The 24,700-nt window shown below is 38.5% G+C and overlaps 1 protein-coding gene across 1 annotated transcript in view; it reads left to right on the forward strand.

Annotated features, from left to right (window-relative positions):
* Window positions 1-11,141, forward strand: part of ano2b (anoctamin 2b) — a 49,058-nt gene extending 37,917 nt beyond the window's left edge. The window contains exons 25-27 of the mRNA XM_026326725.1: window positions 701-879; window positions 6,583-6,688; window positions 7,893-11,141. Coding sequence (XP_026182510.1) covers window positions 701-879; window positions 6,583-6,688; window positions 7,893-8,279 — 672 coding nt within the window. The 3' untranslated portion in view covers window positions 8,280-11,141. The remainder of the gene's footprint in view (window positions 1-700; window positions 880-6,582; window positions 6,689-7,892) is intronic.
* The last annotated feature ends 13,559 nt before the right edge of the window (window positions 11,142-24,700 follow it).

Raw genomic sequence — 24,700 nt, forward strand, 5'->3', positions numbered from 1 at the left:
TGTATAACACCATATTTTTAACCCCTGGCCATCAGCTTCTCTGCTGGAACATTTCAACATGTAATCCAGTTCACACCAGGTCTGTGTGTACCCCACACAGACTTTAGGTGGTCTATTGCCCACAGTGATGACAGGTAATATTAAACTCTTTGTTTGCACTGTCAGGATCCTACGACCCAGAATCATATCTGAAAAACCTAAATATGCTGATGTGTGGAGGTTAAGCTGTGTGTGTTTGAGTTCAGAAAACTCCTGTTTGGGATTTGTTCTTGGTTAGTTAACTAAATCCTAGTCTGTTTACTTTTAATACAAAACAGATTTGGGGAAGATTTGGAAAAATAAGCAGGAGTATGTTTTTATGTATCCTAGAGCTTTGGGGCATTACACACATATGCACAGTTAAGCTGCCCTAGGAGCTTCAAGGCAATTGAAAACTGAGAGCAGAACTTCCTTTTGTTCATATATTTTGCATCTTGCAGGTCTATGGATTTAATTTATTGTTACTAAATCAATACATTTAAATACATTACTCAGCTCTAAAATACATAGCTTACCAGAACTGTGCTGCTCAACATCTGAAAATAAATAGTTTGACCCCCTGCACTTCTTTCACTGAAATTATTATTTTTTTTAAATCAGGGCTCGTGAGAGGAAAATGTTACACTCTCTCACTCTCCTGCATTTCTTTCTGTCTCTGAAGGCCTTTGTGATCTCCTTCACGTCAGACTTCATCCCTCGGCTGGTCTACCAGTACATGTACAGTCCAACCGGCACCATGCACGGCTTCATTAACCACACGCTCTCCTACTTCAACGTGTCCAGTCTTAAACCTGGCACTTTACCATCCAACTCCATGCTTGGAGAGGTCATGGTCTGCCGGTAAAAACACACATGCACACACTTAAAAGTTACAAGCAAGACTGACGTCAGAATTTGCTGTTGACTCAAGTAGGGAGAAGAGAGTTACCAAATAATGTAAGATTAACTCTTAGCCGTGAATGAGTTGGAGTCCACCAGAAGGTGAAATTTTCACATCAGGTGACCAAGCACTTTTTAGCCATGAGACAATGTCAAAGGATGAGAGAAATATTGTCACAGTGCCATCAAACCACCATTACTGCTTAGTCACAGACAGTGCACTATTGTATCTTCTGTGCATTTTCACTCATGTCAACATCGCTTTCATAACATCAGTATAAAGCGCTGTAGAAGAAAAGGTCATGGATGGCAGCGCCCACAGACAGCTGAGGCCAACCTGCTGTGTTACATAATACAGCGAAGAATTATAACGCCAGAATGCGGTCTTTGTGTCAGTGCAGCGTGGTACGTCACGTCCGAAACACGTCAAGATAATGTACGCCTTTGCTGCTTACAGGCATGAAATTAGCCGGCCGATGCTCGAAGAAGGATGTGTGTGTCTGCACAGTGTATGGTCTATAGACAGACTGTATCTAGGCACTTGTATGAGCAACTGATGTTGTGGGCAACATCTCTGGGCTCCAGGCAAGTGATTCAGCTCAGTATGTAATTCGAAGTATGTCAGATGCTCCAGACAGTTCATGTCTTTCTTTTTGACCCAGTTAATCTTGAGACTCCAGATGTATGAATGGAAAGAGAGAAGAAAAGAGGTCAAGAATGGGTGAATGGATGGACAGAGATGAGGCAGATAAGGATACAAAGAAACAGAAGAGGAAGAAAGGAAGGAGAAAACTTTCATGACAAGTAAGATAACGGACAAAGACAGGGTATGATGTCGGAGAAAAAAAGAGAGGAAGAAGAGATGGGAGGTCCTGTAGTTAGACGGGTGGATGGTGTGATGGTGGCTTTAGAGGTTTTAAATCTTTCATCACATTTAAAAACAGCAGTGTGAGGAGCTTGACAGCTTCTGCATCAGTTAGAAGAGTTTCCCTGTACAGCTCTGCAGTCATGTTTTCTCTACTGTATGCCCTGTGCTGAAGTGCTAAATGTAAGTGGGGGTAAACTAGAAATTCAGCATGACAGCTACAAGCCAAAACACCATAGTCAGCAAATATAAATTATCGCCTACTTCCAGGATATAGCTTTTTCTCTTGAAAGGTTTTACTGACCTCTGATGACCGAGAGAAAAAATCATTTCCCTTTAAAGATATACATTTTTTTGCATTCCTGACATCTATTGACATCAGTTAGTTTTAAATCAAAACATATTTAGCCAAAGAGATTTACAGTAATTTATAGAAAACAAAGAACAGATACATGACAGATAAATCGGAAATAAAAACAAGAAGCAGGTGGAGTTAACCACAAACTCTTGTTGCTAAGACACTTTCTATGTTGCAAGCCATTGTTTCCTTCAGGGTAGGATTTGGAAAAGTATAATGTTGAGACTTTTAGGCCTCTAGTCGCTTCATGTCAAGACACCACTTATTTCCTAAGCTGATAGGAAGTTGGCCCTTTTATCACCGGCGGGTCAAATGAGGGTCAAGAAGTGACGTGAGGGATTATTGTCATTTCACTGGGTTTATCAGCACAGTTTTTTAAATGTGAGGGCTCAGTGCTGTGATGTTGAAAATTAGATTAACAGTGAAAGTGTACACAATTTCGTGTATGACAAATGCTGTGGATAATTATGGTGAAAACATATGGGTTTAATCCTCCTGACTAGGAAGCTAACAGAAGTGATTTAACATAATTTATCCCAAAGGGAAAGATGAAGTAGTGTGGTTTGTGACCTGCATCTGCCACCAACTAATCCCCTGAATGGTAGATGGGAATTTTGGAGCCATTTCTGTTTCTCTTCTGTTTCCCCCCCCCTCCCCTCTAGCACTTCTCACCCAGCCAAGGGGAATTAGTAAACCACAGCAGGATGGAAGTGTTGTGTGGCCAGAAGTGCTGTCACCATTTTCTGTTCATTACAGTTAGAGCAAGAGACATGCAGACACAGATGAGAGGGACAAAACAAAATAGTTGCAAAGAGAAAAGCAGCTGCACAGCTTCTTGCACACGGCAGACACAGAGATACTATTGTTTGAAGTTACTGATCTTCTGCCGTAGTCATACCTGACAGCAACCATGTTTGGTAAGAGGGGTAACTGTTTTTGTTTGTGTGTGTTTTTAAGCATGGGAATGGTCTGACCTTTGTTTTTCTGAAAATGTATTCCTGGATCCCAGGGGGCACTATATTGGCAGAAGTAACTCCCAGAAACACACACACACACACACACATTCTCAAGTCTCTCTCATATAATCTCATTGAGAGCTCTTATGAAAGAAAATTGAGCTTGATGCTCCAGTTACTGCTGAGCTGCACTATTATAACCAAACATGGAGTGGCTAGAAAACACACACACATACACAGGAAGAGAGAAATGAAAATGTTCTTTGATGACAATATTTTCTATTTAATTCCACACCATCAGGAGAAATTGAACTGATCAGACGTGACTGGACATCAGGTTTGTTTTACAGTTTAGTTTAGTTGGAAGTTGATCTATAACAAAGTAGTGCAAATTATTGGCGAGTGAGTGAGGGGAAGATGAATAGATCAAAGAAAGAGAGGGGGAGAGCTGACTCTCACAGGCAGCATTCCTCACTCATGACTGTATATGGAGAAGGAATCAGACACCATAAGACCCTACTAACACATACACACACACACACACACACACACACACACACACACACACACACACACAATAATGCATCCTCCCTCTGTTTTATTTCTATACTACAAGTCCAGTACTTAACAAAAATAGAGCATTTAATCTATTTCAGCTTAAGAGGATTTTTTGATGACAGTGTGTAAGTGGATGTGAAAGACTTATTATGTTGTGTCAGTTGTGTCAATATAAAACTCTGATCTGAACCATGACATTAACCTCGCTTGTTAAATTGTGTTCACTGTAAAAGACAACTTTCCTTTACTGTTTACTGTTTTATTTATTGATTTTGTACTTTTATGACACTGAGGGATATTTTCATATTTTACTGACTAGCGCTTGTGGGATGGTCTTATTTTGACTTAACTGGTTGCTTGATGTGGTTATAAATGACAGCAGACAGGGCTTAGGTATTGGCTGAATCAGAAATTTACATCACTACTTATCCCAACTTTAAATGTTTAGAAAATAAAACCCAAAGAACAGCTACATTTATAACTGTTCTTTAAATCATATTGACATACAGGCAAAATGCACTTTCTAGCTGAGGATTAAAGCCTTTGCTATCCATTAAATATGAAGTTACAGTTAGAGCCTGGAAACAGGGTGAAACAAGCAGCCTGGCTCTGTTCAGAACAAATCAAATCTGTATATTGACACCTGTAAAACTAACCGATGAACAAATTCTGTCTCATTTGTTCAGTCCATATAAAACGTGTGCACAGAGGCTGTAGTTTAATGAGGTTTTATGTGGCTGGGAGCAGTCTCTACTGGTTGCCTGGTAACCTCACAGTACCAACAAAAGTTAAGAGGTTACGTCTAATATTTGCTCGAGCTCATGTTTGCCAATCCAGTGTCTCTTGTTGTCCCATTAGTTCAGTGACTCATGCAATTATTCTGCAGAAAACATGTGTAATGACTTAATTAACTCTTTCTTTTGGCGGTTTAGTTCGTGATAAATACAGTGTCCCTGTACTCTCATTATTTTCCTTGACTTTTACTGATGCCTATCTTACTCCCCTAAATGCACTAATTTGGCTTAATGCTGCCTGGAAGGCTGCCCCGTGTACAGCTATGGCTCCACACAATGGACATCTTTGTCTACAAATCACCATCACTATCACTTTTATCTCTTCAGTACAGTCAGTGGTTTGGGAGGATGCATTTTTCTGCTTAAAGAGGTTCTCAAGATTAACAATGGGATGGACTATTCAGAAACTATTGCCTTGAAAGGAAAGCTATATGTTGTACTTAATGTCCCTGTTGTGTAAACTTAGTCAAAATGTATGTAATAAAATGCCCGGAGGGTCTACACACCCCACTACAGCCAGGTTACTCCCTCTTCCTGTCCTGTTCCACTGTCCTCTCTCCAATAAATAAGAAAGCATTTTACTGACCATACTGTAGCATATCTATAGAGGGCTGTAGATGGTCAGATATAGATCCTCCTGCTAAAAATCTACTTCAGAGTACACAAGTTTAAAAGTAGGAGAGACTTAAGTAGACACTTGGTAATTTAGTTTAATTCGTGTTGATCAGACAGGTGGACAATGGTTTAGACACAGCTTCTTATTCTGTGTTTTTTTTTTTTCTTAGTGTTTGTTATTTTCTACACTAAAGCAAAATGTTAACTTATTTTGCTTTGAGGTAAACTTTACACATTCTGCATCCTCTCAACCTGTTTCACCTGGAATACCTTACCTCCAGTTTTGCTGCTTTTCCCAACCATCTCGGCTGGCTTTAGGCCAGGTGACCGTGGAGGTCAGGTCAGGTCATCTAATTCAGCCCTGTATCACTCTCCTGCTTTGTCAAATGAATCACTGTTGGCATCTGAACAGTTACATTAACATGAAGAGTAGGAGAGCCTCTTTATGTTATTTAGGAGTGATTGCATCCAACTGGAAACAGCTTGACTTTGTACCAAGAATTACAGAACATAAGTGCACAAGATGTTTTCTTCCTAAACTAACAGTTTATGTATTTGCCCATTTTGCTGTTCCACCTTTTGTTAATGTTCTTGCTTTAGTCAGATTTCAAACACAGATAGAAAAAAACAATAAAGCGTCGATGGCTTTCTCCATCGAACTGCAGATTTAGCAGTTACAGTATGTTCCTCAGACCGATACCCTCCCTGTTTCCGTAACATATCTGAATCAACAAGCCTAGCTGCACTTTGAAATCGTTTCAGTTTGTTGTCTGATTTTTGCTGGTTGCACAGCATCCAGCTAATTGCACGGAGAGGCAGCTCTGGCGCTACAGGTTACATTACAAAACCTTTTCCTTTTCATGACCTCTAATAATCTGTTAATGCACCAGCAAACCTGCAGTACGTGCAGGTTTGCAAATACAAACACTGTTCCTGACTCAGCTGACCTCGGTCAAAATAGCAGCCTGCCAGCAGCGAATGTTTCAGTGATGGTGTGTGCTGCTGAAGACTGCATCCTCAACCTGCCCAGGCAAATCAATTCTTGTGTGGTTGTGTTTTACCTGATGGGACTGCCACTCTTTTTTTCTTTCTTCTCTATTCTCTGCACCTATCTTTCTCTGACTGGCCTTCAGCTCAATATGTGGTTCAAGTTTTCTGCTGTTTGTCTTGCCAGCACAATAAGTTTTAATCCTAATAAAGTTTTTAGTGCTTTGAGTTGGGTATCATCTGAGTGGAGCTGGTTTCATCCAGGTAAAGATCAGTCAGATTTAGTGATGGAAATTAAAACAGCGACACGTTCAAGACCCTGCGCTGTATTTCCCTTCCTCTGTAGGTCTTATATTTTGGTCTATAACCATGATACAGTACCGCCCATGGTGACTACACACTTGATTCCAAGAAAGATGATTTGGATTTGTTTTCCACCAGGCTTGACACAATGAAAAAAAGAATTGTAGATTACTTTGTTTTCTTTCTCCTCAACCAACCCCTTTTGTGTGCACGTGTGGTTTGTTCTAGGTACAAAGACTATAGGGAACCCCCCTGGTCTCCAAACGCGTACCAGTTCTCCAAAGACTACTGGTGTGTCCTGGCTGCAAGACTGGCGTTTGTCATACTGTTCCAGGTATGAACTCACAGACAAAAAACCACAGACAGAGAGAAAGATTAAAAATACACATGCCACAGCTTTGTGAGCGTGATTACTGCATATTCAGCAGCATCTGTAGGATGCAGGAGACATCTGGCTCTGCACTGCTGCAGGCCGCAGCCTTCTCATGACTGTAGACCTCTGGCAAATGGCTTCCATGAGCAAGTTAAGTCTCTCTCTCTCCTGTTGTGTTTTTTCCATGCAGAATTGAGCTAGTTGGAAGTTAGTTTTTAACTAACTAGGCTACCTTAGTGATGTTTTACTGGTTTGGCAGAGGTCTGCTGGAGCAAGTGCTAAAGTTATCTTATATCTTAACACAAGTCCTTAGTTAGATTAGTCTCAGTTAGCTAACGTGGTTAATAGTAACGTTAGTTAAGTCTCCAGTCCTTCTTTTTCGCTTCAGTTCAGAGGCCAGTGTGGCTGCGACTGCTGCTGCACAAGGTCTCATTAATGTGCTAACACAAAATATGTGGCAGCCTCAACACTCAAGAGGCTCAGGGTTTGTACTTGTCAATCCTGCTGCTCATGTAGCTGCTGCTGTTTATGTGCTGCAGCTGACCTCTGCCAAAACCAATATGACATTATTGAGCTGGCTGAAAGCTAACATCATACCAGCCCGTTTCTGTGTGGAGAAAACAGGATAGAGACTTGCTGTTTGGGAGCTGCAGCTGAATTCATGCTGGTCTACAGTCATGTTAGGCAGCGAGTCTTTCATTGAAAAACACTCACATCAACTGAATATCAGAGGACTGTCAGAGAAAAAAAAACACTTTGGCATTGAAAAAAACTGAGAAATCTGTAATTATTTTCAGGACTAATTCTTTTTTCATTGCCAGTGTTTTTCTTTTCAGCATAAAGGTTTCAATTCAAATATTGTATTTTTCAGTTCTGATCATATTTTGATTGTGTTACTTTTCACTGCAAGTTTATTTTTCATTGCTAAAGTTCAACTCTCTCTGGCTCCATACTTCTGCAGCGTCAAACACATTAACAGAGTTCAGGGAATTCTTCACCAGTGACACTCATGGCAAACATGATACACATACTGTATCAATGTGACTCACTTTCTAAAACTATCATTCGAAACATGAACTGTAGTACCACCTGTTTTTTTTCTCATCCATCTTTTTTCATTCACTTTCACATCCATCCATCTCTCCTCTTTATTCCCCTCCTCCAGAACCTGGTGATGTTCCTCAGCCACGTGGTTGCCTGGGTGATCCCCGATGTCCCCAAAACCATCATGGAGCAGCTTAAACGGGAGAAGAAGCTCCTGGTTGATGTCTTCTTACGGGAAGAGAAAGAAAAATTCCAGCTCATCCAGAGCCTCTTTGCCAAGGAAAATGCCCTCCAGTCAGGCAGCCACATGTTCCAGCCAGGCCAGAGCTTCCCCATCCTGGGCCAGTCTAGTACTCCACCCCCGGGCCCCACCCAGGCCTCGGCTGGAAATGGAGGAGGGGGAGTGCCAAGGGCGAGGTGTAGGGCTGCTAGCTTCAGCCAGTTCACCAGGGATATTCCCCCCTCACCCAGGAGTGAAAATGAGAATTCAAGACACACGGCAGTGTGACATTACATACATCCGTAGGGGTGCTTCAGCTCGCCCTTGTGACTGTGTTGCTCAGGTGATTCGGTCAGTGTCTGTCTTTGCCTTTGTCTCATATGTCCCTATGTCTCTTATGAGTGACACAGGAGTGCTGTGATAAAAATAATCACAGCTTAATTGTGAACACGAATATGATTAAAATGGTCTCAGTGTGGCTGAATGTGCAATGTTCACACTGGTTGAATGGGTGTGTGTGTTCCTATTCACACTGACTGTTCACCTGATAAAGTGTTAATCATTTTTACTTTAAATTAGAGGCACACTAGCTTCATAGCGTAGACAAGCAATAATTACTGTATTAGGTTGAACAATCAAATATTACAAGCAACCTGGAAGAGACTGGAGCTAAAGAGAGGACCATGGACTTACGGACAGATTCAGTAATGAGCAATTCAATCAACATAAGCAGATTGAAGGACACTGTGGCTCACTTCTACTACTGCTGGGGACTGTCAGAATATTTCTTCTTTATGTGGTTATGCTCTGTGCAATTTTTGTTTTTAAACATAAGTTGTAGCAGCTCCAACAATCCATAGTTCTTGTACTTAACCGTGGTACTAGAAACACACACAGATTCATTTTATTTACACAGTTCAGTGCATTTGAGCTCATTTTTCTTAACAAAATTAAGGAATCACTTTGAATGATTTCCAAATTCCACTAAAATTGTATTGTCAGTGACCCTGCCCTACATGTTGATGGAGGCACTTGCCAATGTGGCACATTGTTGTATGCCACTCACAGATTCTTGTCCAAGTTGCAGCTTTAGAATTAGATTAATGCATTTTCCCCGTTAGCCATATGGACTTTTACTTCTTTCTGTAGAATGGCCTAGTAACTACACAAATACTTCATCAGCATTCCTTCATTATCAATACCAGACTGTATACTGACATTCCTGCAGGTAAGGCATAAAGCTGGGTTTCTTCAGCCCACACAAAATAATGTATCTCCCATAAAGGACATTGATGGTGTCACATTACTTCTGGCAGCCATAATGGAGTTCTTGACAAACAGAGACTGTAAACAGATTTCATTTTATGTAACTTTGCCATCTGTTTCTGACTCAACCTTTTGTTTTAAATGTAACACTGACACATCTGATCATTTTTTGTTTTGTGTTGTTTTATGTTGATTACTCAGTTTTTATTTAGCTAAAAAAACTATCTGGTCTAACTCTTTATGTACTCTGTAGATGTAAGCAGTTTATTAGCATAGTAATTAAATGTTTTTCTCAATGTTGCAGTCAAACTGAGATTTGAATTCTCACTTTTGATGTAAGGAAAATATAAGTTATAGTGATATTGTAGCTATTGTGCATAGTTTTCCATATTTTATTTCGACAAGCCAATTCTTTGGTTGACATCTGGGGGTCTGCTGCTGCTACAATAAGAGGCATATTATTAACTTCTGTGGTGCATCTACAAACATTAATACACTAAAACATTTTCTTCGCTTTCTCAACAAGCCCACACAGCGTAGGCTAAGCACTGTAACTTAAGACATCTGGCTTTTTATGATGTTCAACATTTGGGATGACTTATTGTGCTGTTAAGTTTGTATTTCACTTAGAAATTCTGAGTCAACAGCAACTCCTACACACTCTGCTTGTCCCATATTATAGAAAGAAGTGGGTCCAGCTAACGTTAGCTCATTCGCCCTACAGACAGTAATGTAGAAGGTGCTGCTACAGTAGAAAAATTAATACAATTTGATTTCTTTCAGTTTGGCATATTGAATTTTAACCAAAAAACTGATGCACAGATCAAAACAAAAACTAAGGATGTACTGTAAATGCTGGTTTCTTAGTAAAAGTTAATCTTGTTAGAGTGTGGATGAGTCAATTCTACTGCCAGTGTGTTTTTGTTGGAAAACTGGGGTATGGACCATGTTAAGAGTATCACTTGGTGAGCGATCTTCTTTGGAATGAAAGGGGGGGCAATCTTGGAACAACAAATACACTTCTTGTTACGAATTGAACATGCTGACATGCTGTACTGTAAACCTTCAGTGCTGTTTCAGACTGCTTTTGTATTTCCAATACAACATAATATCCGTGTGCTCAGATAGGGCTCAGTGACAGACTGTTAACTTTAAATGTATTCACATGGACATGAACATTGGACAAGACATGGTGATAGTGGTGTTATACTGGTATACTGGTTTCTGTCATTCAAGAAAATCTGATCCTTAGTTAAGGTGGTGTAGAACATCCTAAATACATGATTGTTAGATGGATTATGAAATCATTTCTACATGTTGTGTGTCCTGTTTGCTTCTATCTCATCCCTCTTTATTTTATCTCTCTGGTCTGTTATTTTTTTTATTTTATTTATTTGCTCATTGTTGACCAGGTAGTAGAGTGCTTGGCCAAAAGAAAACTACTCAGAAAATAATAAACACACAAGGCTGAAGCAGGTTTCTGTGCTTGTTGGAATGTGGCATTGCAGCCAGTTTATCAGCAATATATTCAGATAATCCTACATGTATGAACATGGTTATGCTTTTTAAATACTTAATAGTTGCCATTATCTCAGGTATCACTTTCCTCTTGAAGCCTTCTTTACTAGTATCTGTTGGCACCAGATGAGGTGAGAGTAAAGGAAAACGTGAGTAAATGTGCAAAAGGCAGCTGGTTGATGAATGAACCCTGATAAAAAAATATTTTCCCCTTTTCTATCTCAGCTTTCTTTTTTGTGATACCAGTACAGAAAAAAGCACAAAAGTAAACAATCTGCCTATTCCATGTTAAAAATGCAAGTGAAACTGAAATTCAACTGAAATGTATTTTTGACCAAAACATTAAGGAATAAAACATGAAAAAAATTACTTTTTTTTTTTAATTTGTAAATTCATGATACCTCTCTTTGGATTCTCGTGTTGCATTGAATAACTGTTTCAAAAAACAAAATTATATGACAAATATAAATCTAATTTTGATTCTGAGATTAGTTTTGGTTGCAGTTTTAAATCTCTAATCTTTTCTTTGAGCCTTTGATCACTCCATTAAACACAGCTTTGGTTAATGATGACACACATTTTCACAGTTTGATAGAATTACATGGTTAAGTGGGTTTAGGTAGCCTTTCTCCCATTAAATAATAAATTAAGATAGCAAATTCAAAGCAATTTCCCAAAAGTGTGAAAGCTCTATTGATAGTTTTAGAGTTCGTGATAAAATAGCAATATGTAAAACACTGGACATCATTTTGTGCCAACATGACCATTTCTAATTTTTTTTATGTAAATAAGTGTTTGTCATGTTGTACATTGTGTACCTTTTCTATTAAGGTGCTAAAATGTTGAGAGTTTAAAGTATGTTAACAATCCATGACAAACTTGCAGATAGTTTAACCTGAAGATTCTGTGATAAAACCCTTTTTTGTTTCCAGCTTTTCAGTGGCCATGGACGAGCTCTTGAGGTTTCCTATTTCCCCTGAATGCAGCACTGACTTCATTTCCTGTCTGTGGATTCAAATGTTGCAGCTTTCACCAGTTTTTGTTTTGCAAATACACCTGTTTGTGTTGAAGTGTGAATGTTTTGCAGTTTTCAGGTTTTTTTTTTTTTACCTAGGACAGTTGTGACTTTGCATCATTGTGTTTGGGTAAGTAGTGAATTTTTAAATAAGCAAGTTCTAAAGAGAGAGGTTTATTTGGAGTTTTTGTTTGAGCTGTATGTTGAGTTATATGACTTTCAGTCTTTCTCATTACCCAATTTTCTATATTTTATATTCAGGGCCATGTTTTTAAGTTTTAAACCATAAGAAAAAAAAAACTAGTAGCTTCATTAGTGAGGGCTTAGCGCACAGGTTAGCTAGCATTGACATTACCTACTTTTACTTTTAGCTTATTTAAACTGCTTAGTGCTTTTAACTAATTTAACTAGCTACTTAAACTGCTTAGTGCTTTTAGCCAAATTAACTAGCTACTTAAACTGCTTAGGGCTTTTAGACAATTTAACTAGCTCCTTAAACTGCTTAGTGCTTTTAGCCAAGTTAACTAGCTCCTTAAACTGCTTAGTGCTTTTAGCCAATTTAACTAGCTACTTAAACTGCTTAGTGCTTTTAGCCAAGTTAACTAGCTACTTAAACTGCTTAGTGCTTTTAGCCAAGTTAACTAGCTACTTAAACTGCTTAGTGCTTTTAGCCAATTTAACTAGCTACTTAAACTGCTTAGTGCTTTTAGCTAAGTTAACTAGCCACTTGAAGTGCTTAGTGTTTATAGCTAATTTAACCAGCTAACTTACTTTTTAGGGCCAATTTTCTTTTCCCGAATATTCACATTTTCTATCTACACATCAGGTGCAATTCTAGGATCAGACTTTTAGGCTTCCTCGGCTCCTCAGCAGAATGTGAGAATCATACAGGGTCTGATGCCCAGTGCTCTTTCTGCTGACTCCATCCTGCTCTGTCCTCCTCTGTCTCTCTTTGTGCTGCCAACCAAATACCTTAACTTGACATCAAATCACAGAATCTATAATCTAATAAGAGGTATGAATTTATATAATTCTTTATATAATTTTTTTATCAATTTATTATATGTGCTATGGGCAATGCAGTCAGGTAATGTCATTTTGACCTTACTCAAGTAAACCTGGTTGTTTTTTTTTTTAAAAAGAAACCATATATCTAATTTAATATCTAAGTTAATTTCATTTGTTAATTCAATTTAATTTAATTCAATTCAATTTATTTGTATAGTGCCAAATCACAATAACAGTCATCGCAAAGCACTTTATAAAAACCCAACAAATGCAGTTAATGAAGTATGATGGCAGTGCTTTATAATAGTGCACCTTAAGCACTGTTAACATTGGGTAAAAATTGGTCATTATTAATGCTAGATGACTTAGCTGCACACTTGCCAGGTAATGAGTGCTTCATTCATATCTGCTTAAAGAATCAGCAACTGTATTTGTTAGCTTTAACTTTTCAACTTGGTTTTAATCTCCACCTTGAAATCCACTGCTACCTTTTTCTTCATCTATGTTGTGTTTATGTGTATGGGATGCCTGCGGATGCACCTCCCTGTTAATCGGTCCTATATGCTCCACCATCGGTCGATGCTGATTATGTTAAAAATAGTCAAATATAGCGGATTAATTGGCCAACCAGTTGGCTGACTTCTATTCAAGACTACAGTATTTGTAGCTCCATGTGTGGGCCTGGGCCACCCAGTCACTTATATGACAAGTGGGGTCAAACCCACTTATCCAATGAATTACACTCCCTGTCAACCATCCATCCATTATCTATACTTGCTTTTTCCTATTTAGGGTCATGGGGATCAGCTGGAGCCTATCCCAGCTCTCTTTGGGTGAAAGGCAGGGTTACACCCTGGACAGGTCACCAGTCCCTTGCAGTCCATATAAACCTGTGACAACTAAAAATAAAAAGTTTGTTTTACCTTTTCTCCAAATACCACCAGAACTAAGCTACAGCAGTTTGCTATGTGACTGTATAGAGACCTGTAGCTACTGCACTCAGCTTATTGTAATTATAGTGAAACAAATTACTTTGATTAAATTTGTCATCAAGCGATGCTGGGAGGACCACAGCGAAACTCTCAGGGACCCCAACTGTGAGTTAAATAGTTGTTTGTTAGCTGTGTGTGTGTGTGTGTTTTACTCCACAGACTATATACATGGCTGCAGTTATTTAATAAATGTCTGTGTGTGATTGGTTAGGAGCAATGTGTGGTTGAGATGCTGCAGGGTTTCTTTTTCTGGTTGTTTGTTTTGGTGCCAGTAATGCAGTGGTTTGTAATGAATGAGGAGAATGAGAATTATACAAGTATAGTTGTAATGGTGTTGTTTTGGCTCCTATCACTAGATGGAAGAAGCACACCTTATATTTTGTACGCCCTCCTACACCATGGTTTCTGACTCTGCTACTCGTTTGTGCGTGTAAATTCTGTTCTAATCTAGTTTGAAACTCTGGCCACATTGTCTGTGCTCATCTTACCAAGAAACATATTTAGCTGCTAAACCTTGCAATTTACCTGGATTTTAAGGTCTGAAAACTAGAATGTTAAATTAGTGCAGATGATAATTTTTCTTTTTTAAATATTCTTTGTAGCATGTGAACCGCTACACAGAAACTTCAAGTGTGTTAATTGCTCTCTAGGAAAGCTGTTGTGTTTGGATGAAATGTTGAATGAAAATTTCCTGTCAGCTTTCTGCAAATCCTGATATGCACCAGATTTGAACCTCTTTCATCAATCTGATCTGTCTCATCTGATGACTATACGTGTGCTTCCAAAGGAGATTCTATATGTTGACGGCTCGCCAGTCAATATATGGCTGTTTAAATCCATCCATCCATTTTCTATACCTTATTCCTAAACCAGGGTCACGGGGCTGTTTAAATCAGGACTGAAAATATTTTCAGTGTTCTTTAATTAATGTCTTTACTCTAGTTAATCTCATCAAGTTGTATGAAAAAAATAAATGGAAAGCGGGCTGTAAGACTTGCAACTGCTGGTGTGTCTCTCTCAGGCTCTGTGGTCATAATCATAAGAATTGATGAGTAGACTAAGTTAATTAACGTATCCTGTCAATGACCAGCAGAGTAGTCATCGTACAGATGATGTCAGAAGCCAAGCCTTTGTTCCTGTCACTTGCTAAATATTTAATTTATGCAGCTGGGATTTGATCTGATCTCACTGCTGCCTTCTGTACAGGTTTATGCACATACAGGAGTTTGCTTTGGACCTGAGCTGAGTCAGAGTGATCTTGTAATTTATGCTACAAACACAGATGACCTGCTGTTCTTGGCAAATTCTCTTTAAAGAATGAATTTACAAATCCTGAAATGACTCTCTTATGACCATTGTCACAAGTAATCACCTCTTATTCTGCAAAAAGCATAGATTAGTCATAAACGTTTATCATAATTATCATATTTACAAAAACACTCAGGCCACATGCCTTCTCTTTACTATATTTGGTGTCTTTCCTTGTATGTAATATAGTATTCATAATTACATATCATTGTCCCTTGTAATGAAACATAATGCATGTAAGTGCTGCCAAAGTATTGAATTTTATCCCACACAGTATGTCTGTATGAGGTTGGATATGCAGTATCAGACCTGGGCAAAACAGTTTGTGTTAGTGGGACAGTACATGTATGTTATCTCAGCATGCCTACAGTGTGCATCAGTTTGCTTTAAAGTAAAACTCAAAGCAAAGACTTAGAGTATTATCAGATGTAAACTGTTAGTTTGGCTTAGTTTAGACTGAGAATATTCAGACATGTAAACTAATGGTTTTTAAATTTAGCACACACTGGATATTTTATGTAAGTTACTAAAAAATAAGCATTACCTGCCTTTTCCCCATACCTGTATCTTCAACATATACTTTGGATTTGCAGAAAGCACTTTTGATTTGTAAAACTCTTCATGTAAGATTAAAATATTTTTAGCATTTTTTACTTTTCTATGATTTTCTCAAGTTCCTTTGATTTCTGTAGCTGCCTGCATATAGAACCATACCAGATTGAAATGTGGTGCATTTTTATTGTTTATGTGTGTGTGTGTGCATGTTTCCTGCCTGTGGCTAATTCCTGGCCTGTTCTGATTTGTCTGTTATCTGTGTTGGAACGATCCTGTTTTCACTTTTTCTACTTTCGGAAGTCACTTGGAATACCCCTGTACTTTCTGTGCAAACAAGAAAACCGCCATTTATCAAAGCTGCACACCCTCAGCATAAACAATGATCAATCTCACCTTTTCTATAGCCATAGACTAATGCACACGTTTGTTTAAATGCAGAAATGCCTACAAAATGCCAAATCCATGTGTGCAAAAATCAGTGTATATTTTGTATGTGTCTCATCATAAGAGCGGTCATGTGGAATGCTTCCTAACATGCAATGGACTTCTGTATAGGTTAAGTCTTATATTTCATGTGTTCCTCCATTGTCACTGATGCTTTTGTGTTTCACAGTCTTTTCTGCAACATTTTCACTACTTCCGTACTTTACCTTTTGCCATATAAGTGGTTACTATAAGGGTATGTAGTAAGACTAAGTGATTTAATGTATGGGAATCCTCAGGAGCTCCTTACTCGTGGATGTGTAAGAAATGAAGTAAAACTATTTCAAGACTAGTTTTATGCAGCAGTGAGAGTAGCTACATGTAATTCAAAGTGAGGAGAAAATCAGGAGTACCTTCCACGAGTGACTACCAATGAATTTAGAATAAAAAACGAAACCAGTGTATGTGGAAAATTAGTATTGCTAAAATAATAATCTGCTCCTTTCCACACTTTGATAGGTGCTGCACAGACTGAGGTTTTAGTGCATGTAAACACTGAGAAGTCCTACAGGAAAAGGAAGGAGAGGCTGACACGCAATAAGAGAGAGTTCATATTCCTGTATGTCTACGTCCTCAGGGAATGCGATACTCTTCTTTGCATTGTAAGTAATATACTCCTCCTTTTTCTTCTGAATGTCTCCATGTGACACACCGCAAGCTCTTCAGTTACTCTTCAACTCACCTTCCTCTCTCTCCATCTCTCTCAACACCTTTTGTCATTTCCCTCCTTTAATACACAGATGAAAGAGTTCAATGGAACTGTGGTGTGATTCCTTTCTCTGAAAAATGCCCCAGGCCGCACCTTACTCTCTCTCTCACACACACACACACACACACACACACACACACACACACACACACACACACACGTAACCGACTGCCATGCGCTGACACTGATTTGAGCATTTGTATGTCAGCACACATACAGGCAAAACATGACTTGAATAACTTTGGGATACATTGTAAATGCATTTGTACACCTACACACATACATGAAATATGCACACAGCCATGCAGCATGTACAGTATGTTTATGCTCACACACATACACACAGATGACAGCAAGGACACACCCTGTTCTCGGTCCATATGTATAGATACATTAACTTTGAACTGTGAGACAAATGTGTGTTACTTTAAGTACATCCAGAGGTTTTTAACTTCATGCCTCCTCTGTTTCCACTCTCTTTCACTCTACTGACTCATTAAAAAATTTGGCAGTGAAAACCACATATTTCAACCCTGTCTCCTTAAAATTATGTTAGTATATAATTCTTTTGATAGGCCAACACATTTTGGAGAAAAGCAACACTGCTACATATTGTTTTTTTTGTTTTTTTTTTAAATCAACATGATAAAATATGGATATTAAACACTGGTCCAAAAACTAAGCCATCTCTGAGCTGACACCTATACTCACATATGGTGTAGATTTATGAATGGGTGAGATAAATCACTCAGAACCTCCACTCATGCCCTGTAACCTACAGTATGTGCTGCCTGTGTATACAGCAGTTAGAGCTAAATTCCACAGAAATTGGTGTTTAAATTATGTTTTATGGCTATTATGTAAAATGGCTTCAGGATGTTCAGTTCAGATACAGAATCCTGTCAAACCGTTTACTGTTTCTTCTATGAAGCTCTTTCATTGATGTAACATTATGGTGCAAGTCCCATAATATCCTGCCATAGGTGTTTGAACTTCACTCTGTTTAGGTCTGAGGACTTGCTGGTGATCCAGTAGTCGATTGCTAAATTAATGCTATTAATAGATTATTCTTCATCTGTGTCCCTGTTGTTGGTTTAAACCAGTGCTTGTGCCAAAGAGGAACAAAAGTTCATTGACATCCTGGGGCAATGGTGCTGTAGTGTGGCAGCAGGTACTCTAACAATGCTGAAGACGTTTTGGATGATTAAGCTATAGGTTATTGCTATTTATTTATTTATTTTTTGCAGTCTTTAAATGAGAAACAGTACTTCTACTTCTATAGCTCTTTTTTGTTACTGTTGCAAGATCTGATAATCTATTTTTTAAAAAACTTTAGTTTTTAGGTGTTGTTCATCTGTGATATGTTCCACATTTCATATTTTCAAAGCAGCGGTGGTGGAAGAAGCACAAAGTAATGGAGCCATGAGTCAGGCTGTCATTATGCTCTCTCTTGTGATTCAAAAATACTCAGTTAATTGTGATATTGTCATATTAAGCTTATATGTTAGTATAAAATCTGAAAGACTTCAGCAACATCCTGTGTTTCCTGATGCTCTGTAAGTGCATCTACATCCTGGTGAGGAGATGGTTGACTCTGAGGCTGGCTGCCTCAGTCTCCATTCCCGACTCCTCTACCAGCACTCTCCTCTGGAACTCCTACAGCACGAGGAAAAAAGGGAATGTTTTGAGCAGTTTAGCTTTAACATGATTTTTAGGTTAAGCAGCTCTACACCAGCGTCACAGGAAATAAAAGCAAAGTACTCGATGACAGTTTTGAGCTGTTCATTTTACCAAAGCAACTCAATGAACTCCAAAGCATGCATTCATTTAAAAAGAGCTATAGACAGGTCTCTGACTGACACTTGATCAATGAACTGTGACTGTGCTGTAACTCGATGATCATGTCCAGGAACCCTCAGTGTCTGATAAATAACTTGTCTTCGACCTATTAAAATAAAAAGCTTTGAAACATTAGAAGCCTTGTGGCTGCTGAGACTGCCACACAGGGGTGTTGAATCTCATACTGCTGCAGTAAGATTCAGCATGTCAAACAAGTCAAACAACAGCAGGTGGTTGATTGTGTGTAATCCTCACCCTGAATCTCCTGAGTCGTGCCAACCTGTCCTGCAGAGTCTGCTCCTGGCTGGAAGTCAGCTCAGCTACATGAGTCTGCCACTGCAACTCTTTCTCCTGAAACATATGGGAGATGCACTATTAGGGATAATTTTGCTGTCCACTACAAGACTGAACCACAAAATATAATTTTAAAGCTGCATTAATCAGTATTTTTTATTAACAGTTCAGATCAAATGAATATTTGTAATGTTGTTTTGGTTTTATAAACTGCAACCTAACTTTGGATTGAGTCTCACCACTCTCATCAGCTACCATTTAGCAGAAAGTCTCTGGTAAAAGTGTACACTCCCCACCAAGCACCAGTTGACAGATACATTCAGCAACTAGTGTGTGTTCGTAATGGAGCACTGAGACAGATATTTCCCTCATGAGTCGGTGAAAGTCTGAAAACAGAATAAGTATTGACTGTCATTCATCAGGACATGCTAATCTTGCTCCATATGTGCTAGATGTGATTAGAAGTGTTTTTATTATGCAAATAATGGCATTTGCACCTGGTATTAAAAAGTGATTTCATTATAGTGTTCCTCTTTACTTGTTATCGGATCTCAATATGTAAATGTGGACATATATAGCGTGTTTGTAGTTGAGGCACAATGGCACGAATAGGCATGATTCATCTGTTAAACGTTATTTTGCATGTAAAGACTTGCTAGGTACTGCTGTTACTTCTCGTTTTAAACACTGGATTGTTTGGTGGCATTTCAGCTCTTGGGCGGATTTAAGAATGTGGACACTTTGTGCAGATTGGTGAAATCCGATCACAAAGCCAACTGGCCTCAAGATGTGCCCTGGCTGAGCTCATTACATTGCAATGTTTTTCTTGTGCATTTACTCTTTGGTTTAAACAGTTATCTTTGTTTAGCCAAATATCCAGTTACAGGTTCCCTGTCAGAGCTGGGTACAGTAAATGGTTTATTGTAAACCCAAGCTCTAAAAGTTTTACTATTAAAGAAACTTGTTTTCAGCTTTAACAGTGATATACTGGAGTTTAAAATAGCACATTTTTAAACACACTCCTATATAATGCTCCATATGAACATAGGATAAAGGGGACTAAATTTTGCAGCTACATACCAGCTCTGGGCAGAAAAAAAAGTAAACTGACAAAGAAAACAGTCTTTCACACTAAATTCTCTAATATTTTAAGGCCTTAAAAAAGATCATTTTGAAGGTTGGACAGTTCCCCTGATACAGTGATGTAACGGTACATATATTCAGCTGGGGCTGCACCTCTGAGCCCCAAGCAGGCGTGTTCGTTTGTGTGTGTGTTGTGTGGCTGAGTATTGGTCCTAATGGTTGTGTATTCCTGACCTCAAATAAGACTCAGTATTACTCTCTTGGATCCAGTTTCCTGTTGCGTTTTGTGTGTCTTTAACTATAATATGTGTGGGTGTGTGTGTGTGTGTGTATGTGCGTGAAAGAGAGTGAGGAATCTGTGTGTGTGGATTACTTTCAGCCGTTCAGATGGGATACATGTGAAAGGGTCAAGGCCAGTGGCTCTCAATGGACAGCGTCTGTCATCAATTAACATTTCTGTCATGCTGTGTGTGTGTGTGCGTGTGTGTCGGGGGAGCAGTAATGTGCAGAGGAAGTTGATGTGAGTAAGGGAGGCATTTAATGTCAGTCCTGTTTAAAGAAGAGTGTTCTGCCACACATGAAGTGAAGGTGAAAGGACTCAAACCATTACCTCCCCAACACACACAAAGTTTTAGGTGAACAATCAGGACATTATTTCCAAAAAGGCCTTGGGTTAAATGTTTGTCTTTGGACATATGGATAATTACTTCATTCATGTTCCGTACATAAATGTTGTCTATTTATATTGTGGTATGAAGAAGGAGTAGCACATTTAAATAAATTGCCCTAAAATTGGTAATCACTGACAAATTGATCAATTGGATTAATACTTGTGACAACATCAGGGTGGCAGTTAGCCATCTGTCCAGCTGTGGTGGTTGTGTAGTTGAGTGTCAGTGTGCAGAGTGAGAGGGGTTTGAGGTCGAAACTCACTGTCTGCAGACTGTGTGAAAACATCAGAGGTGTGAAAACATCTCAACAGAACCATAGAAGCATAATATTTACTCTATGGAGCCACTGTTTCATATTGTGGGTATTCCTGCATTTCTTGGGCATCTTTATGAAAACAGATACAATACAGGCAATACAGGAAAAGTCAGGAAATCATCATTAGGAAACATTGTTTGTGGATTATGGTACAACTTTCATTTTAATCTTTCAAGTGTGAGGTGAGTCTAACAAAAATTTCAACCACAACAGACCAGTGTTGGTCATACCGAGAGCCACACCCTTAGTGTAGCTAAAAAAGGCAGGTCTACTGAAGTATTTAATTAGGGTGCATTCAGAAAGTATTCAAACCCCCTTCAGTTTTTTCAGTTTTGTTATGTTGCAGCCTGATACTACAATTGTTTAAGTTCTTTTCCCCCCTCATTAATCTACACTCAGTGCCACATAATTACAAAGTGATACAGAATTTTAGAAAAACAGAAATATCACAATATTTACATGTCTGTCTTATTCAGTGAGGACCAACATCAGACTGTGTCTGCTCAGTAAGATGAGCAAGTTACTGTGTCAATTGGCATGAGAACTGTAAACATTTAACTGAATAACTATAATAATTATCTGACCACATAACAGAAAAACTAGAACAAGAAATCACTACTGCTATCTACATAACAAAGTATTAATTGTTTAATTGTGGAAAACGTGACTTTCACTCTTCTCTTGCTTCTGTCATTTTCGTCTTTTCAGCTGCTCATCGTGTCACCATGTGCTCAGAGAGCAGCATCACTAGATCCAACAAATCGATAAATACATTTGTTGCAGACTATTTTAAAAATTTTATTTTATTGATATTATCGATAAGCAGTTGCAGCCCTAGTCAAGATGCATCAGAAGTTTAACATTGTAAAATACTTTAGTTCACCTTGATTTCAGAAACATACATTTATTCATTTCCTTCTCGCATTTTTTTTTTTTAGTCATTCTACCAATATTGTTTACATAATCTAACCAAAATGGATTGGTTTAACCTCCGGAGGGCGAACTAACCAAGAATTCACTTTTTTATTTATTTTTTTTGCAGAGAATTAACTTGGAGCAGGTGTTACATATTATAATTGGTAATTTTCTTCTTGGTAGTTTAGTCCTATTTGTTGTAAAGTGGGTGAGTCACTGACTGTGTGTGTATCGACAGTTATGCTTTTCAGCTGCAGTCCAAAGGTCACTTGTGTGTGTGTGTGTGCGTGTGTACATTCATGTTTATCCATGTTTAACCTGCTTGTCTGTATTCTCTGCATGTATCTACATATGTTTTGCGGGTGCATGTGTCAGAGGTCACACTTGTATGTCTCAGTGTGTTTGTGTGTCTCAGTGGAAAGTACATTCCAAAGAGACTGCCATTTCTATTTGGGTAAATACTGTCATCGCCTTCCTGCCTTTTTGTATGTTTGTGTGTGTGCAGTAGAAACTCTGACAACAACAGCAGCCCATGTCCCTTGTTGAACTCTTGTCAGAAGCGAAGCGGCTGCTCAAAGCACCCACAGCTGTTTTGTGTGTGTGCGTTCGTGTGAGTGTGTGCATTCCTTGTCCATGATGATGTACATCTGTTTTGGCAACTGCACATTTTTAAATGAATCCACAGCATCAACACACAATGCTTTTTTTTTTTTTTTTTTAAATTTGATCTTAAAATCTATGTGCGTTTCTCTGTGTCTATTGTTAGCAGGAGTTTTTTACAGTGTCTTACAGCTTTGACACAGGTCCAGAGTTGTGTTTCCCACTCTCATTTCCATGGAAGTGAATCTGATTTTGCCATGAGCGATGAAGAGAACCTCAACGCTAAATTAACTCTTATCGATCCAGTGTTACATTACTGCCTATTTTTCCATTAGACTGATTATAGTGGCCTGGTCTCACCATGTGTTAAGCACAGTGCCTAAAATTGAAGGAGCAATAAAATTAATTGATACTAGTTTAATATTAAATATAATTATAATAATTTATTCACAAGTTGATGTAAAACAAAACTATGATAAGGAGAAATTTTTCAGAAAGAATCTGAATTCTGGAAAACATTTAACACTAAATTCTTGTAATGAGTGAAACTGTAAATGGTATATGTTTTTTCCTCCTCAGAACTTGGCTTCCAATAAATACAGTAGTGCTGGCAGTCAGGATGATCTGTCATTACCACAGTTAGCTCCAGTTACTACTGGTTGGTTGCTGGCTTGGCATGGTTGTGTATTACTCCTATTGTGGTGACCTGGATGCTCGTCCCATATATCATTAAATTGATACTTGGTGCAAGGCAATGTTGGGTTAACATTAGGGTAAGGATTCGTGTTTGTGTGTGAGAGAGAGAGAAAAAGACAGAGAATCTGCTTGCATGTGTTGGCAAGTGTGTGTGTCCTCAGAGGAAATACGCCACTGATGTTGAGCTGGTGTCTCTTAGCTTAATCCTTTGTTCTGTGCTAAAGGCTGGAAGTAAAGAGGCTGTTTGGTTTTACATATGTACAGACTTGTACAGTGTGTGTCTTCCAGATGTGTGTGTGCATACCTTCTTGCTTTCCTCTATTTGTCTGAGTTTCTCTTTTTCATGTTGTTCCCTCTCCAGCTGCCGGTGAACCTAAAACACACACATGTAAACATATTTATCAACATTATTAGGTTTTGTAATATTGAGAAGCAGCTCCCTTCTTATCTCTTACCCTCTCCTCCTTTTTGTCAGTCCAGTTGTCCTCCGAAGCTCCAGCTCCTTCTGCCACTTGTTTCCTTGTCTTTTCTGACTTTCCGAGAAATGCATAGTCCTCTTCCTTACACAAACCTCTCATTGACTAGAACCACAAAAACAACCATTCTTCATACACATTTGTTTACCAAACTGCCTCTATTGTTTCTGTCAAGTGCCTAATAGATATTATTTCTTTGGGAAAGTTTTGTATTTTAACATTTTATATTGCTAAATCAAAGATTTTTTTGATGTAAAAAAAAAAAAAAAAAAAACCCCAAAAAACTCAATGTCAAAGTGAAAACTGACCTCTATAAAGTGATATAAATTAATAACACATAAAAAGAAAACATAATTTAAGTAGCGATCAGCTGTGTGTAGTCAGGGGTTTCAGTTGATTTTGGTATAAATACATCTGTATCTGGAACTCTAAGTTTCCATCCAAATGTAGCATAATTTTATTGACTGCTATTTATTACATGATTTATTGAGATCAACAGCTCCTGGTGCTAATTTTCCAGTCATGTTCCAGTCAAACCTCAAAACATTGAGGGGAAATGTGCAAATGAATGTTATTTGCCGTCAAACATGAATATACTGCAAAATTCCCAGCATGAAGCAGATGCATGGATGCTTTTCTGCAGCAGACCCTGGAAATCTTGCAAGCATTTCCCAGCGACCAGTTTGAGTTTTAAAGTTACATTAGTCATATGCTACGTCTCTCATCGTTACCAGCTCTCAACACAAACAAAATACAGCCGAGGAACACGTTCACTGTGAAAAGATTTGCGGTTTACTGGATGTTTATGGTTATATTTTTATTGGCTCTCCTCAGAAAAACGGTTTGTTTTTGAGTGATGCTGAAGAATCGTGAGCAGAGCTGATCAATAACGAAAAAAAATACATGAAAGAACTTTCTGTCACTGCATGCTTGAGGTTTTAATTAATAGCCAGGTCCCTGTGTAT

This window comes from Mastacembelus armatus, chromosome 23, assembly GCF_900324485.2.
Source record: "Mastacembelus armatus chromosome 23, fMasArm1.2, whole genome shotgun sequence".
Classification (NCBI taxonomy): domain Eukaryota; kingdom Metazoa; phylum Chordata; class Actinopteri; order Synbranchiformes; family Mastacembelidae; genus Mastacembelus; species Mastacembelus armatus.